Genomic DNA, 17,392 nt, shown 5'->3' with positions numbered 1-17,392 from the left:
TTAACAAAATTGAAGGTAAATCATTGATGAAAAGGGAGAATAAAAGAGGGCCGAGTATTGAACCTTGGCCAATGCCTTTGCTTAGGAATGCAGGTGGTGAATTGTTGTCACCAAATTTTACAATTTGTGACCTACCAGCAAAGTAGGATTGAATAAGGGCAACAGCGGAAGAAGAAAATTTGAAGAGACTACACAACTTGTAGCAAAGGAGGTTGTGAGGAAGACTATCAAAGGCCTTAGTGAAATCCAGAAGAACTAGAATCACAAAACGACCACGGTCAATAGCTGAAGAAATGTCATAATTTACCTTGAGAAGTGCGGAGGTAGTACTGTGACCTTTTCGGAAACCCGATTGAAAATCACAGAGAAAGCCATTGTCAGTCAGATGTTGAGAGATTTGTTCATGCAGAATAAATTCAAAAGCTTTTGAAAGGACAGGGAGAAGGCTAATAGGTCTAAAGTCAGAAGGAGATTTGGGATTAGAAATTTTGGGAATTGGAACCACAAGGGCCCGCTTCCAAGTATCCGGGTAAGTTGAACTTGTAAGGATGTAATTGAAGATATTAGTGAGCACTGGAGTGATCACCGGGAGAAGAATTTTTAAGAAGTCAAGGGAAACGCCATCACACCCAACGGCACTTGACCTGACACGGGAGATAGCATGAACGACGTCTGCTTGCGAGACGCAGCTAAAGCTAAAACCCTCCCTGGGCGCGAGGGGAAGAGAAGGGGAAGCCACAGTCGCAGCGGAAGAAGAGGAGAAAAATGTACACAATTCATGAGCAGTAACGGAAGAACTATCACTAGGTGAAACAGAAGGGCGCAAACCTAGTTTCTTAATGTTGCTCCAGAGAGTTTTTGGGGGAAGCTTTGGATTTAGGCAACTATTAAAGTGCTTCTTTTTGCGATTTTTGATAAGGTTACGCACTTTGTTTCGTAGGCGCTTAAAATTAACATGATCGCTTGTACAACCAGATCGCTTCCATTTCTTGTATGCAAAATCTCTGCGCTTAATTAGTGACACAACGTTATTGTCAATCCAGGGGGTGGTAAAAGGCGGGATGAGTGAGCGCTTCTTGGGCACAACTTTCTCAAATAAATCATTTTTTCATCAATTTCATCAATTTTTCTAAGGATATTATCAAGTTTTCTTACTTTTGGATTCTTTAGTTTTTCTTGACGACTTTTTTCTGATTGCATTTTCTAATGCTTTCTTTTTATGATTATTTTCACGTTCCATTTGTTTTTTCCTCTTTCGAGTTTCGCTTTCCATTGCTACTTTCTCAGGATAATCTTCTCGCTCTCTTCTTTTCTTTATTTTCCTTTCTTCATTTTCCCGTTGTAACATTGAGGTTATAGAAATGTCAATAAAGCAGTTTTCGAAGTGACGCCTAACGCTTTGGATCGTCTTTTTGGTGCTCTCAAGATTACCTCTTACATGGTGTCAGAAGTGGACCATGCCAAACGAAAATACACCGAACACGATGGGAAACGTTGGATCTAATGAAGAATCAAGAAGGATTCCTGTGAAACCGCCCCCACCGATTGAATTGAGCAGCAACAACAAGGCCGCATGGGAGGCGTGGGAAAATGCTTTCCAATGGTACTCCATCGCAATAGAATTGGAAAAACTCGCCCCCAAGATCCAAGTTGCTGTCTTTCTGAGCGCTTTAGGAAGTGCCGTAAAGGATAAATTCGACAATTTTGGATTGTCGGATGAGGAAAAATCTAACCTCAATTTGGTTAGACAGAAGTTCCGAGAGTACTTTGCACCCAGCGAAAATGAAGTGTATGAGTCCTATAAGTTTTACACGACCACTCAGGATGATGGAGAAGGTATTGAGCAGTACATCACGAGAATCAAGGTGCAAGCAAATAAGTGCACTTTTCCGGCAACTGCAAAAGACAGATTGATTCGTGACAAATTGATTCACGGCTTGAAGTCTAGTGCGATTCGGGAGGAACTTCTGCGAAAGTCTTCCTTGACTCTCGAACAAACGATCGCGACGTGTAAAAGAATGGAAAAAGCAGCTGAGCATGCGAAATCGATGGACAAGAATAATCCTGGATGTTCCAAAAACACTGAGAGTGAAGTGTACACTGTTAGAAACGGGAATGCAAGTTCTTCGAAGAAGACTGCTCAAGAGGTTGTTTGTGACAAATGTAATTACAAACATGGACTCCGAAAGTGCCCAGCTTCTGGCCAAAAGTGTAATAAGTGTGGGAATAAGGGCCATTTCGCATCAGTATGCAAAAATAGAAAGAAAAAAGTGAAGCAGCTCGAAAAGGAGAGCGAAAGCTCGAGTGACGAAGATAGCGATGCTGAACAGTTTTCGCTTAAAGTGCATTCGCTGAGTCGCGGTCGCGGCAAAGAAGATTGCTGGGAAAGTGTCATGGCAGTCCAAAAAGTGAAAAATCGTGTAAAAATTGATACTGGGGCCCAGTGCAATGTAATCACAAAGACCGCGCTCCAGAAATTGAGTGATTACGAAATAATGCCATCGAGAGTCAAGAGGCTAATCGCATTCAACGGAGGTCACGTACCAGTGCATGGAAGGGTCCTATTGACGTGTAGAATTCGGAAGAAAATGATCCCTCTCTGGTTTCAAGTAGTAAAGGGCGACAGAAGCTGCATCATTGATGGGAAGTCTGTAGTGAAAGCTGGATTAATCGCCAGAATTGATCACTTTGAGGTTAAAGAGGACGTATTTGAAGGCCTAGGTACAGTGAAGAATGTTGTGTATAATGCAGAATTGGTTGATAACCCCAAATTTGTTATCCATCCAGCCCGAAATATTCCCTTTGCCGATAAGGAAGAAACGAAGAAAGAGGTCTTCAAGATGGTGGATGACAAAGTTACGGTGAAGGAGAATGAAGCCACAGACGCAGTCTCTCCCATGGTGGTGGTCAGGCGAAGAGGTAAAATTAGAATTCGCATTGACCTCACTGATGTTAATAAGAATATTAAGAGGAGACACTATCCCCTGACAGGAATAGATCAAGTGGCCGCGAATGTCTCAAAAAGTCGTTATTTTACGATTTTGGATTGCAAAAAGGGTTTTTGGCAAATTCGTTTGTCAGAAGAGACATCGAAGCTCTGCACATTCGCTACACCATGGGGAAGATTCAGATATTTAAGGATGCCGTTTGGACTGTGTTCAGCACCTGAAGTGTTCCAGAAAGTTATGATCGATCTCGTAGGAAACATTGAAGGAGTGGAAGTATCAATGGATGACATTCTGATCCCCCTTGATAAGTTGAAAGAGATCACTGAAAAAGTCATTAGAATTCTGGATTCAAATGGCTTGAAGCTGAACAAAGAAAAATGTTGTTTCAACCAAACATCTGTGAAGTTCCTAGGACACATTCTTTCGGCTGATGGGTTGAGCCCAGATCCGGAAAAATTGCAAGCTATTGACAGACTGAAGGCGCCTACGGACAAAAAATCACTGCAGAGATTTTTAGGGATGATTACTTACGTTGGAAAATTTATCCCAAATCTGTCAGAGCACACAGCGCCATTGCGAGAGTTGTTGAAAGGAGATCCCGTGTGGGATTGGACTGAGCATCAACAACGTGCCTTTTTGAAACTGAAAAATTTTCTCAAGAATCCCCCAGTTTTGGCATTTTACGATGTAAACAAGCCAATGGTATTGTCAGTTGACAGTTCCGCAAATGCATTTGGAGCCGTTTTAATGCAAGAAAGAAGGCCTATAGCATATGCCACGAAAGCTCTGACTGATTGTCAACGAAACTGGCCGCAGATCGAGAAAGAAGCAGGAGCCATCAGGTTCGGCTGCCAGAAATTTCATGATTATATTTGGGGCCACAAAATCGTAGTGGAATCGGACCACAAACCGTTCGAGACTATTTTTGCAAAGCCGTTGAACAAAGCTCCATTACGTCTGAGGCAGATCCTGCATGATGTGAAAGCTTACGATCTGACAGTGAAATACGTTAAGGGGACAAGGATTCCAATAGCAGACACCTTAAGCAGAGATTGTAGTTCTATTTGCACTGATTTCGAAGAGGACACTGAAGAGCTACATGTGAATGGTGCTACTTGCTTGACTGAAGCTGCGTTGGAGAGATATCAACAAGCAACTGCAAATGACCCGGCCTTGCAGAAGCTGAGAAAATTAATCCTGGAAGGATGGCCAGACAGTCGTGAAGAAGTGCCTAAAGTGATAAGGAATTACTTTACATTCCGCGATGAATTATCCATTCTTGACGGGATAATTTTCAAGGGGGACCAAGTCGTCGTACCAGTCACCGAGCGTCAAATAGTGATAAACGATATTCACGCGGGTCATGTGGGCATCCAATCTTCGCTGCGTCGAGCACGTGATTTCTTGTATTGGCCGAACATGACTGCTGAAATCACCGCAAGAATTGAGAAGTGTCTCGTTTGTGAGAAAAACCAAAGATCGAACCAAAAAGAGACGGTATTGATGAAGAGAGTTCCAGAATATCCTTTCGAGATTGTCGCTCTCGATTTTTTCACTCACCGAAAACGAGAATACTTGCTGATAGTCGACTCATTTAGTGGATATTATGATTTCAAATTGATGACATCATCTACTAGCGCTGCGGTGATCTCATTCTTCAAGGATAAGTTTGCTGACCACGGAATCCCATTGGAAGTTCACACCGATGGAGGGCCCCAATTCACGTCGAAGGAGTTCAGGGACTTTGGGAAACAATGGGACTTCAAACACGTAGTTTCAAGCCCTTATTTTGCACGTTCTAATGGATTAGCAGAGCGTTACGTGCAAACTGCGAAGAACCTCCTGAAGAAGTGCCGCGAAGATGGACAAGACATCAAATTGGCACTATTGATGTCACGAAACACTCCTGGGAACGAACTGAGGTCACCGGCTGAGAGACTTTTTAGTCGAAAGACTAGAAATCCCCTGTGCATGAATCGCAATCTCCTCGTTCCCAAGATCGCCGAAGACAATTCAGAACGACTGCAGGAGCAACGTAACCGACAGAAGAAAAATGCAGATGTGGGAGCAAAATCTTTCGACAAGTTAGCTGAAGGAACTCATGTCAGGGTTCAAGAGAGAGATAATGCTTGGGTAACGGCAAGGGTAACGGGCACTATTCAAAGTCAGCAGACCGAAAGGTCATACAATGTGCAACTGGATGATGGTCGCCTAATCCGTAGAAATCGCCACTTTCTCCATGAGACAAAAGTTGAGAAGCCAATATTGCCTCCAGTGGCAGCGAGTTTGCCCGTTTCACCAACACCTGCTAGAGATTCATCGAGTTGTAATACTTCTGTCAGGAGTGAGGAAATTGCATCCGGCGTTCCAACTACTCCCGAGATGGGTTCACCAGTGTTATATAGGGAGAATGAGATGCGAGGGACTCTATCAGATCCTCCTGCAACACCAGTAGCAGCCAAATCCCATCCGGATCCTGCGCCATCACCTGTGCCTCCGGCAATGATCACCACCCGATCAGGCAGAGTAATTAAACCCCCAGATAGATTGAATCTTTAAAAATGAATTTCCATTTGCTTCATTGTTAAACTCATTAAGTTTGAATTCCACTAATTACTTTTCAATTACTTTATTATATATTATATTAAACTGAATTATTAACTATAAAAAGGGAGATGTAACATTGAGGTTATAGAAATGTCAATAAAGCAGTTTTCGAAGTGACGCCTAATGCTTTGGATCGTCTTGTTGGTGCTCTCAAGATTACCTCTTACACCCGTGCTGTTTTTTTGAGATTTTCTTCTCGTTCTTTTCTTTTCTTTATTTTTCTTTCTTCGTTTGCTTTTGCCGTTTTTTCGAGATTTTCTTCTCGTTCTTTTCTTTTCTTTATTTTTCTTTCTTCGCTTTTTTTTGCCGTTTTTTTGAGATTTTCTTCTCGTTCTTTTCTTTTCCTTATTTTCCTTTCATCATTTTCTTTCACCTTTTTTTCGATATTTTCTTTTCTTTCCTGTATATGCTGCAAATTACGCCGTTCATTGTCTTTCTTCTGGAGGTATATGCTTTTCTTTGAACATTTCTTTTTTTATTTGAAATGTTTATTTCGTAAATATCTTGAGATATAATTTCTGTTGTTTTGGAATCCATACAAATTCTGTTTAGTACACTAAAATTCTGATTTGTTGGTGTATAAGGCAAGATATTTGTTTTGGTTTTACTTGAATAAACTGAAATCGCAGAAAAAGGCGTAATTTAAAAAAAAATCTTCCTTATACTCAAAGTCTCCATAACAGAAATTATATATCAAAATATTATATAATTTATTAAGATCTTCATAACCATATAAAACCGATTTTCCATTTCTTCTAACAAATTGACCAAATTTACCTCTTCCATGACTATCAAAAAAGTAAAATAAATTCTCAATTTTAAAAATAGAAACACATATATCATTACAAGTAATAACTCCAAAGTCATGATTTTTGAAAAAATATAATAAAGCAAACAACAAAGTTTGGTTTTCCGATTTTCCTAGAATTTCTCCCTCAAGTTCATTTTTGTTTAGAATAGTATTCAAAACAAAATTTGTATTAAATACTGTGAGATTTCTAGGTATTTTTTCAATTTTTAAGTAATCATATGTCTCATTTTTTATTAACTGTAAATAAATTTTATTACCCTCAATAAGTATATTATCTAATGTATGATTTGACCAATTATTTAATTTTGTTTGGAATGCCCAAATCATACTTGCAACTGCAGTGGCAGAACATTGTTTATTATTCGAAATTTCACCAAATAATTTTACATTGTCCTGATTAAAGTTTCCAGTAATAAAAATTAAAGGGTATCCTATTCCAATGGATGCAAAAAAAATGTAAATTTTGTGCTATTTTTCACCTTTTTCATCTTTCTTTTGCGCACCTCCATACAATGTCCCTATATTATTCTGATCATTTGGTTTAGCCGTAGCTTTTTCTCCCGATTGTAAACTATAATTTTTAATTTCAATCGGGGCGACTTCGCCGCCTGAACTGAGCCAGGAAGCGGAAATTCTTCTATCTTCCTTAGAAATGCTTGATCTGAAACAAAGGTTAATAATATCGTTAGATAGAATTCATGCCTGGTTTAAATATATATATACAAATTTATTTAAGTTCAAAATATTTACAAATTATTTACAAATTTTTGTTTTACAAACTTATATACAATATTTCCAAAAAGAAACCTTTTTGTTTCTATTGCTTGTTCACTTGTCTTTGTTGATTTTATATTTACATCTTTTTGTTTATTAACTTTTATGTGTGTGTTCGTTTTTTTTTTAGTATATGCTCCCACCCCCCTTTGCGAAAATAATTCACATTTTATTATAAAAATATTGGTTTATAAGTTCTTAATCTATTTTGGTATATGTAGCTTTCTTCTAATGTTTTAATTGTATAATTTTCTGAAAGTTTTAATTTTTCGGTAAAAGTTTTGTTGATTCTTGACGTGAATTCTTCTATTGTTTCAATTTTACATATACTATGAAGATCAGTATTTTTAATATATTTTTTTATTTCACTATTGTATTTATTGTTTGATGCCATTCTTAGGCATTTATTTTGTATAACTTGAAGTTTCTGTTTGTTTGTTTTTGAAGTGTTTTTCCAAATTATGCTAGCGTAGCACAAAATTGGTCTAATAAAAATTTTGTATAAGTTTGTTTTTAATTTAACATTAAGTTTATTATCATATTTTAATAAAGGGAAAAGAGACTTCATACTGATTTTAGCTTTTTTAATTGACTTTTCTATATGTTTGTTGTATTTGAGCTTAGAGTCTAAGTGAATTCCTAAATATTTAATTTCTTTTACTTCTTTTATTTCATATTTGTTTAACTTAAGTTTTAATTTTTTTTTAAATTTAATTTTTGTCGTGAAATTTATTACTTTAGTTTTCTCAGCGTTAACATTTATTCTCCATTTTCTGTAATAGTCTCCTAGCCTTTTTAAATATTTCTGAATTTGTTTATAGTTTTCATTTATATCTTCATTAGCGGAAAATATAGCAGTGTCATCTGCATATATTGAAAGATTACATTTTTCTGGTTTTGGCATGTCAGCTATAAACAAATTATATAATACTGGGGATAATATTGCACCTTGTGGGCAGCCTGCTTTTATTGTTTTTTCTTCAGAAAGATAGTTTGATACTTGCACTTGAATTTTTCTGTTTGATAAATAGCTGTGAACTAGCCTAACAATTTCTTTGTCAAATTTCATTTCAATTAGTTTGTGAATTAAACCTAAGTGCCAGACCTTGTCGAATGCCTTTTCAATATCTAAGAATACAGCTGTAGTTATTTTTTTTTCATTGATGTTCTTTTTTATATTTTCTGTGATATGGACTAAAGCATGAGTTGTACAGTGACTATTTCTAAACCCAAATTGATGATCTTGTAAAATATTATTTGAGTATATATGAGTGTTTATTCTAGTAAGTATTGTATGTTCAATCACTTTGCTAAGTGAAGACAACAGACTTATAGGTCTTTGGCTGCTTGCTAGGTGAGGATCTTTCCCCGGTTTGGGGAAGGAGATCACCTTTGCTTTTTTCCATACATTTGGAAAATATCCTAAGGTGTGTATGGCTGAGGCTATTCTAGCAATTAATATAATACAATTTTTTGGTAAGTTTTTTAGTGCTATATTCGGTAAATTATCAAGGCCTGGCGCTTTACAATTTTTTAATGACTTAATTATTTCTTTGATTTCCGATGGTGTGATTGATACATACTTGTTAGTTATAGGATTATCAGACTTTAAAAATTGATTTACTTGGTTTTGTATTGTTTTGTTGAAAAGTGCACTACCCCTACTTTTATTTTCATTGTGAATTTTTTCAAAATGCCTAACTAAAATGTTAGATACTTTTTCTGGATCAGAAGTTAATTGACTTTGTTCGATCTTGATTGTCTGTGATATTGGATTAATTTTAGATATATGTTTTCCAAATTTGTAAATTTCATTACTATTAGGTTTAAATTTTGATAGTTTTTTATCCCATTCGGAAGTACAGAAATTGTAAATAGATTGTTTTATAAAAGTGTTTAGCTTATTAATTAATTTTTTATCTTCTTTTTGCCTGTATTTTTGAAATCTACGTCTAATTCTATTTCTGTAGGTGATTGTGTTTAATATGTATTCTGGTAATTTTTCATAAAATTCCTTTACTTTAGGTACATTAAGATCTATTGCTTCAGTAATTTTTTCAGTTAGTTCTGTGATATTTTTATCAATATCACTAGTGTTTGTTAAATCTACTGTTTGATTAACATTTTCGTGTAAATACCTTCTGAAAGTACCCCATTTTGCTTTGCTGAAATTATATTTATTCGTGTTTTCATTAATTATTTTATTATTTTTAAGCATAATGTTTGAAAGTACGGGAGCATGATCTGAATTCATTTCTATTACAGTTTTTGTTTCTTGAAGGGTTATTCCCTTGCTTACAAATAAATCAATTATACTATAAGATTTTTTGGTACTGTTTGGTATGTACGTAGGGGAGGTGGGAGTGTACAATTTTATTCTATTGTGATTTTCTTCTAGAAAATTAGAAAGAATTTTTCCATTACTATTATTTGAGCGGCACAGCCATTTTTTATTCCTACTATTAAAATCTCCAGCCAGTATTATTTTCTTGTCTTTTTTTAATAATTCTTTAAGGTCATTCAGATCTAATTAATAATAATAATAATAATATTTATTAATCACAAAAATAGGGTCATCCCTCTTACAATTGTGATAAGATAAATTTAAAAAATTCAAAAGAAAAAAAAAAAACAAAAGCAACAAAAGTTAAGAAAATAGAAAAAAAGCAAAATAGAAAATAAAATAAAGAGTTTCTAGGAATCAGCCTGAAAATAACCACGAATGGCAGCCGCAGAAACACGGCTGTCACACGGAAGTGAATTAAATAAAATAACACCCGTCACAAAAAGAGACCGATAGAGGCAGTCCCCATGAACCTTCGGCACTAAGAGTCCTCGAACCCTGGTCGAACCCCCCCTAACCAGAAGACTCGATAGGTACACAGGGCACCCAGAAATCAGCAGATGAAACAGGAATAACACAGCTCTCATTCTTAGCAGTGAAGGCAAATCACAGCCAATAAATTGATTTCTGTAGGGAGAGATATGATCTCGGCGACTCAATCCGCAAATGTACCTGACACAATCATTAAAAGAAACTGTTAAGCGACGGATTGTGTCACTATCCGCGGCAAAAAAAAGCTCTGCACCATAATTAAAGAAAGGAAGAAGAAGCGCTCGCGCGAGAATCAGACGAGTATCATAGGGTGTGATTTCCCGGAAGCGTCGCAGGGTATAGAGAGAATAATTAACCTTACGGCAAATGGATGTAACATGATCAGACCATGAGAGAGTAGAATTGAAAAAGATACCAAGGTTTTTAACCTGATCAACAAAGGGAATAATCTCACCATGAAGGTATAAAGGATAGAAAGCAGGAGAGACTGTTTTTTTGGAGATGATTATGGCCTGGGACTTTTTAGGATTCAGAACCAGCCCATTTGAAGAAGACCAGTGCTCGATATGAGAGAGATTGGAATTCATGAGATCATAAGCAAGTAGAGGATTGGAGGGATCACCCTCAATATAAATTTGTAGGTCATCTGCATAAAGATGAAACGAACAATTTTGCAAGACAGAGGGGAGATCATTAATGAAAAGGGAGAACAGCAGAGGACCAAGAATAGAACCTTGACCAATGCCCTTGCTCAAGATAGAAGGTGGCGAGATATCATCACCAAACTTAACAATTTGTGATCTGCCAGAAAAGTAAGATCGAATGAGGGCAACTGCTGAAGAAGAGAACTGAAACAGAGTGCATAATTTATAGCAAAAGAGATCATGAGGGAGACTGTCGAAGGCCTTAGTGAAATCCAGAAGAACCAGAATAACAAAGCGGCCTTGATCAATGGCTGACGAGATGTCATAATTTACTCTGAGAAGGGCAGAAGTAGTACTGTGACCCTTACGGAAACCCGACTGAAAGTCACAGAGTAATCCATTATCATTCAAATGTTGGGAAACTTGTTCATGAAGAAGGAATTCAAATGCTTTCGAGAGAACAGGAAGAAGGCTAATAGGCCTAAAATCAGAAGGTACTTTAGGATTAGATATTTTGGGAATCGGCACTACTAAAGCCCGTGTCCAAGAATCAGGATAGGTTGAGGTGACAATAATGTGATTGAAGAGATCAGTGAGCACTGGAATAATAACCGGGAGTAGAATTTTAATGAAATCAAGGGAGACTCCATCACACCCCATGGCACTTGATCTGACACGGGAGATAGCATAGATTACATTATCTTGCGAAATGCAGCAGAAGCTAAAACCCTCCCAGGGCGCAGGGGGCAAAGAGGGAAAATTCAAAGGATCAACAGAAGAAGAAGCAAAATATAAACAAAGTTCACTAGCAGAAATAGAAACATTTTCACTAGCAGTCACTGATGGCCGCAGACCAAGTCTCTTGACATTATTCCAGAGCGTCTTAGGTGGAAGCTTTGGATTCAAAACGTTGTTAAAGTGGCGCCTTTTCCTAGATTTAATTCGGTTACGAACTTTATTGCGTAATTTTTTGAAGGAAGCCTCATCAATAAGAGTGCCCGTGCGCTTCCATTTTCTGTAGGCAGAATCTCTACGCTTAATTAGAGAGACTATATTGTCATTAATCCAGGGGGTGGACAGAGGGGGAATAATTGAGCGCTTCTTTGGCACAACTCTATCAAACAGGCCATTCACCAACGAAGAGAAAATTTCTATTCTTTTGGAAGCTGACGCCTCATGAAAGATATTATCCCAGCAGACACTCATTGCGGCAGCTCGAGCAACTGACCCATTACAGTTTTTTATATCAGAAATAATTTTATATTTATTGGTGGGTTTGGGCAGACGAAGGCTATATGAGGCATACACCAAATCATGGTCAGATATTCCGGGTAAAGGAACCTGACGATACTCAATAATCTTCTGTGCATCACAAGAAGATAGGATAATAAGGTCTAATAATGAGCCCATACGTGTTGGGTTGAATGGCACATGATAGAGGGATCGAGCAGAAAGAGAAGTCAAGAATTTCTTGGCTAGAGAAGATTTTGAAATGAGGTTGACATTGAAGTCACCCATGATAACAAAATTATCATAAGAAATTACCAGATCGAGAAGACATTCAATGTCCTCAATATTAGTAACAGGAGGAGGATTATAACAAGAGAAGATATTAATGGCTACGCCACAGGATAGCGCGCGCACACCAATATACTCCAGCTTGCCAAAGGCGCCGGAACAGAGCAAAGTTGGATTGAGGCAATCGCGGACATAAGTACCAACACCACCTCCCCTCTTCTGTCCAGCTCTGTCGCATCTGAAGAAACGGAAATCCCGGGCACCAACCGACTCCAAGGAGTCGGAGGAATCCAACCAGGTCTCGGAGACACACAGTACCGAAATCGAGCAACCGAGTAAAAGGGCACAGATTTCATCAACGTGACGCCTAACACTGCGGGCGTTCATATGTGCCAACACACAAGTGAAACGAAGATCAGTTATAAGTTTAGTTTTAGATATAGGAAGGGTGTCTGAATCCACATCGGCAATATCATCAAGCTGACTCCCAGAAACCGAGGAAAGATCATTGTAATTGACGTTAAGTAAGGAATTAGAAATAAGACTGAAATTCAAAGAATCAGAGAGAGATGACCCACAATACAAGCTGAATTCATCATCATGTCGGACCTCCGAAGACTGAAGAATACTACTGCGAGGATCCAGCAGCGGCAACTGATTCGACGTCCGCACTCCGAGTCGAGGGGATGACTCCCCCTGCAACCCCCGGCGCCCTCTGTTTTGCCCGAAAAAAGAAAGGCTTCACCAGAATTCCAACCTCCCAGAAATCCGGATTAATAGCCTGCTCAAACTCAGGCTCAGTCAGCCCAACTCGGAAAGAGGAAGACCTCCTGGAATCCGGTGCATTGGCGGTGAGACAGATACATTTCGGATTACGTTTCGTAGAAAGTCGCTGCGACATTATCAAGCTCAACTGGTCCTCTGTCACCTCACGAGACAATCGAGTCACAAATAGCCAACGAAATCTCGGGGCTGTTGGAAGCGCATTACCAGGTTTTGCTCTGCCAACAATGACAGGCTTGCGGTCACGCTTCACCTGCTGATCCGTAGCGTCGTCATCATGCGAAGCACTGGGAAGGGGAGCAGGAATTGGAATGACAGGGGGAACACCAGAGAACCCAGGCCGCTGATGGTTCAACGAGACACCCACGCGCTGCCTGTTCAATCCCCCAAAAACAGCACCCGCGTCAGGAACATCCAACACTAAATCCTGATTGCTGGGAGCAGGAACCACACCCAGACCGTTAGAAGAACGGCGATCCGTACCAAGAAATCCACGTTCATTTACCATGGTGGACTCCAATCTGTCATCCATCAATCGTCGAGGATTGAGCATGGGCCCCGGGGTCATGGGCCAAGAACCCACCGACTCGAGACGATACTCCAAAGCCCTGATACTGGTCTTGAGTCCAATACATTCACTACGGAGATGCTTGTTTTCCTCAAAAAGAGCCTCACATAGACCCTCCACCTTGTGCAATCGGGCAACCATAGCATTGATCGTCAATTCAGCATGTGAGGAGACCTTGGAAATATTTGACAGATTTTGAGCCGCAACAGAGCCGTTATTGCTGCCGGAGTCCATGCACATCCTGCAGTACCAGGGCGATGACCCATACGTCACTTCATTGAGAGAACCAGGGTCAAGTGGCGGGTCCGCACACCGCACGTGATAGCGTCTTTTGCACGACCCTGCGCACGAAATTCCCGAGCCATGTCTGCGATCTATCGCAGATGCGCACAATCCACAGCGCTCAGGATGCATTCTCAGTCTCCCAAATGAAAATTAAAAAAAAAATTAAAAACCCCTTGTTGTAATTGTCAGTATAAAAGGGTTAGGAGACACCAATTTCAGCCAATTGTCAGCCCCTTCACCACAACACCGATCCACCAAGCAATGTCGATAATGTAGAATACCAGGTTGTGGCGCAAAAATCCAGACAGTGCTTCCAGAGCACACTAGATGGCGCCAATAATAATAGTATTAATAATAATTGTAATTGCACCTAAATTCTCCAGGAATTTATCAGATGCCACAGTATTCCAATCACAGAATGCGAGCAAAGGTAGATCTTACAATGTGATGAGACCGATGAGACACTTCCGGACAGTCAAAGCACCGCAGTAGGCTGAAGGGCTTGTCCACAGCGCCTATGACTGTCAAAAGTGAGCAGTAAACACCCCGCGGAGCCAGGAAACAGCACCACCCAGAGGAAGTCACAATCCGTACACTCCCGATCCACCAAGCACTGCAGTGGGCTTAAAGGCTTATCCACAGTACAAATGGTAGACCTAAGTGGTGATGACGAGAACGCAGGCCACCTCAAGGGCAGAAGACGGCAAGCACCTTCCGGGCAGGCAAGTCACAATCTGACACAGTCTCCACAAATCTCATGAGACGCTAACAGGAAGCTGTCAGCAACCACCGGGAGATTGTAGAGTTAGAGCAGTACACTTAGAAGAAAGGTTGCTGCTCAGTAAAGGTGCAAGACCCAACCAATAAAACCAATAGGCAGGTAGGCACAGTGCAGGTGTAACAGGTCCCGCGCAAAAAAAAAAGTGAGTCAGTTTCTGAGATTCAGACCCACAAGAACCAAGATTCTCCAGTCAGATGGGTGATAAGTGGCCCTCACTCAAAGATTTGGAGTGCCAGAAGCTCTAAAATCAGAACAAATAGAGGGAAATGTGAGAGAAATTCACATTCAGAAAAAAAACACAACCGTGCTACTTAACTGTCAGTTGTCAATTTACTTGAGGGTTTTAAATAAATATTAACTATCGAAAAACTATCATCTTTTAGAAATATTTTAATTCCAATTGGGTTTGAAAAATTAGTTTCTTGCAAATCTATTAGTTTATGTTTAATCTTATTCTTTATCACTATTGCATTCCCTCCCTTTCTACTATTGAGATCATCATTTCTGTGGATAACATATCCTTTCATGTAAAACTTACGATTTGGTTTCAGATTTGTTTCATTTAATAAGCATATGTCTATATTGTGTTTCTTTAGAAAGTGGTTTAATTCTTTCATTTTACTTTGTAAACCATTTGTATTGAAAGTCATAACTTTTACCTTATAGTCCATTATTTGCAGATATCACAGATAAACCCTATAAGGGTTATTTGCTTCTCTAACTTGTCCTTCATCTGGCGATATTTTGGGAGAAAAGTTCTCATTTTGAGAACAAGTTCCGCTGTTGATATCCCGAATAGCTCATTAATTTCATTATCAATGAAATTAAAGTTGTTGGGCTGGCTGCCTGAAGATTCCGTGTTCCTGTTATTTGTGATTTGTGAATACGAGATTCCCGGTTTCACGTAATCATCGGTGTTATACTGTTGTGGCTGTCTTCTATGATTGGGCTGGTTCTGCTGTCTCTGTCTGTTTTTGTTAATCAGCTCTTTTCTTCTGTCGATGTACGCCATAAATGATGGGCATTCTCGATTTGTGGCTGTGTGTTGTCCTTTGCAATTTGGACACGTGGGAATTTCTTCATGTCTCAGGGTACACCTGTCCGGTGGGTGTGATTGGCTGCATTTTAGGCACCTGTCCGGCATATTGCAATTCTTAGAGCTGTGACCCCACCTGGAACATTTTCCGCGGAATGTGGCGGGATTTTCACGTTTGTTGTACTTGTCCCAGACAATTTTGTGGTCCAGAACGTATCTGATATCTCTGATGATTTCCTTAGTGTTGGTGTCTCGATTGATGTACACAATAAATACACCAATTTTTTCTCTTTTGGTAACGGGACGACCATTCAATTCCTCTTTTCGAATAATGTGCATTTGCTTCACATCAGAAATTCCACTATGTTGCATCAGTAGATCTGCAAGTATTTCCTTGCAATCTAAATCTTTGTCCAGTCCCTTTAGGACGAGTTTCTTGCATAGTTCTTTCTTTAGAGTATATGTGAAGTACTCGATCTTGTTAATCTTCAATAGATTTTTAATTTTCAAAAAGTCAGCTTGTGTGTATGTGTAAATTTGTCTTGTTGTGTTGAATGTTCTGAAATGGATGTTTTCCACCACTTTCTTCAATTCTCCATAGAAAGTCTTGCTATCCGCAATGTGACTTTTCACCACAATTGGTGGAATTTTCTCAGCTTTTGATTTATCTACTTCTTCAGCAGCTTCAAATGTCTCCATGGATGAAAAAGAACTTCCATCATCATCATCTTTCAATTGGTCAAAGTTGGCTTTTTTCACTCTTCTATCACTCACATCAGGTGCACTTTTGCAATTTCGTCTCTTTCTACTGCCTATTGAACTTCCACCCATCGTGGATTCAGACCATGTGGTCTTTCCTCCACCAAAAATTTTTTCTTAAATTTCACTTCTCACTTATTCTTAATAGTGTCTTTTCCACTTTAATTAAAACTAATAACTTTGTATCGTAATATTCGATTATATTTAGTTACTTAATTTCACTTAAATATCTAATAAATTCACAAAATTGTTTCACCTTGTGACTAATCCATCTGCATGGCTTGACTGTCCAAACCGGTCTGCCCCTGGTTTAAAACATTTACAGTAGAGTCTCGCTATAGGCAATCGCTCTATAGTCCACTATTTATCGACCGTTGATTTCAAAACACTGATTTTAAGTTAGGTTATGTTTTTTGGTACGCGACATGCATAACTATTTTAATATTTTTGGCAAACTTTATTAAGTACCGTATTTGCGGGTGACTTTGCACTCGGGGGGTGACTTTGCACTCTGCTGTTTGTGAGACTTTGAACAATTCTAGCACTTATTGATAGTCTTCGCCGATCCGGTCTACCATGTCAAAGTATATAGGGATATGTTAAATACCAAGTAAGGTACAATGATCCTCAAAAGGATTCTTGTAGTTTCAGTAATAGTCAATGAAATCCTAGTATAGGTATTTTGTCAAAAAACGACTCCGCGAAAAAGTTATCTGAAGGTGCAATTCCAAAATCGATTCCAGTGAAGTAAATTGCCCAAATCTATTCTAAATTTATCTGGCTAGAATAATCCACATCGATTTTGTTCATTATTTTTAGTAAATTCCTTTTTTTCACTATAGTTTTCATAAGAACGCATGATTTATTTTATAAAATTGCATATAATGGGCTTTCTTAAGCTTTATTATAGAAGTATTTGGCTAAAAATTATCCAATTTTCTTTATAACTTAAAGACTTAACTTAAATAAAAGACATTTTTATTTAAATCTCAAAAAAAATTTTTTTTTTTCAAAAACTTTATTTCGAAAAATTTTGATTTTT

General features: G+C 38.5%; 1 protein-coding gene across 1 annotated transcript; it reads left to right on the top strand.

Annotated features, from left to right (window-relative positions):
- Positions 1-1,484: 1,484 nt before the first annotated feature.
- Positions 1,485-5,507, top strand: LOC129808540 (uncharacterized protein K02A2.6-like). Its single transcript, XM_055858319.1, has one exon. The coding sequence runs from the start codon at positions 1,485-1,487 to the stop codon at positions 5,505-5,507; it is 4,023 nt and encodes a 1,340-aa protein (XP_055714294.1).
- The last annotated feature ends 11,885 nt before the right edge of the window (positions 5,508-17,392 follow it).

Source organism: Phlebotomus papatasi, chromosome 4 (genome assembly GCF_024763615.1).
Source record: "Phlebotomus papatasi isolate M1 chromosome 4, Ppap_2.1, whole genome shotgun sequence".
NCBI lineage: Eukaryota > Metazoa > Arthropoda > Insecta > Diptera > Psychodidae > Phlebotomus > Phlebotomus papatasi.
The sequence above is the reverse complement of the archived record's forward strand: the minus strand, read 5'-3'. Positions and strand labels throughout refer to the sequence as shown.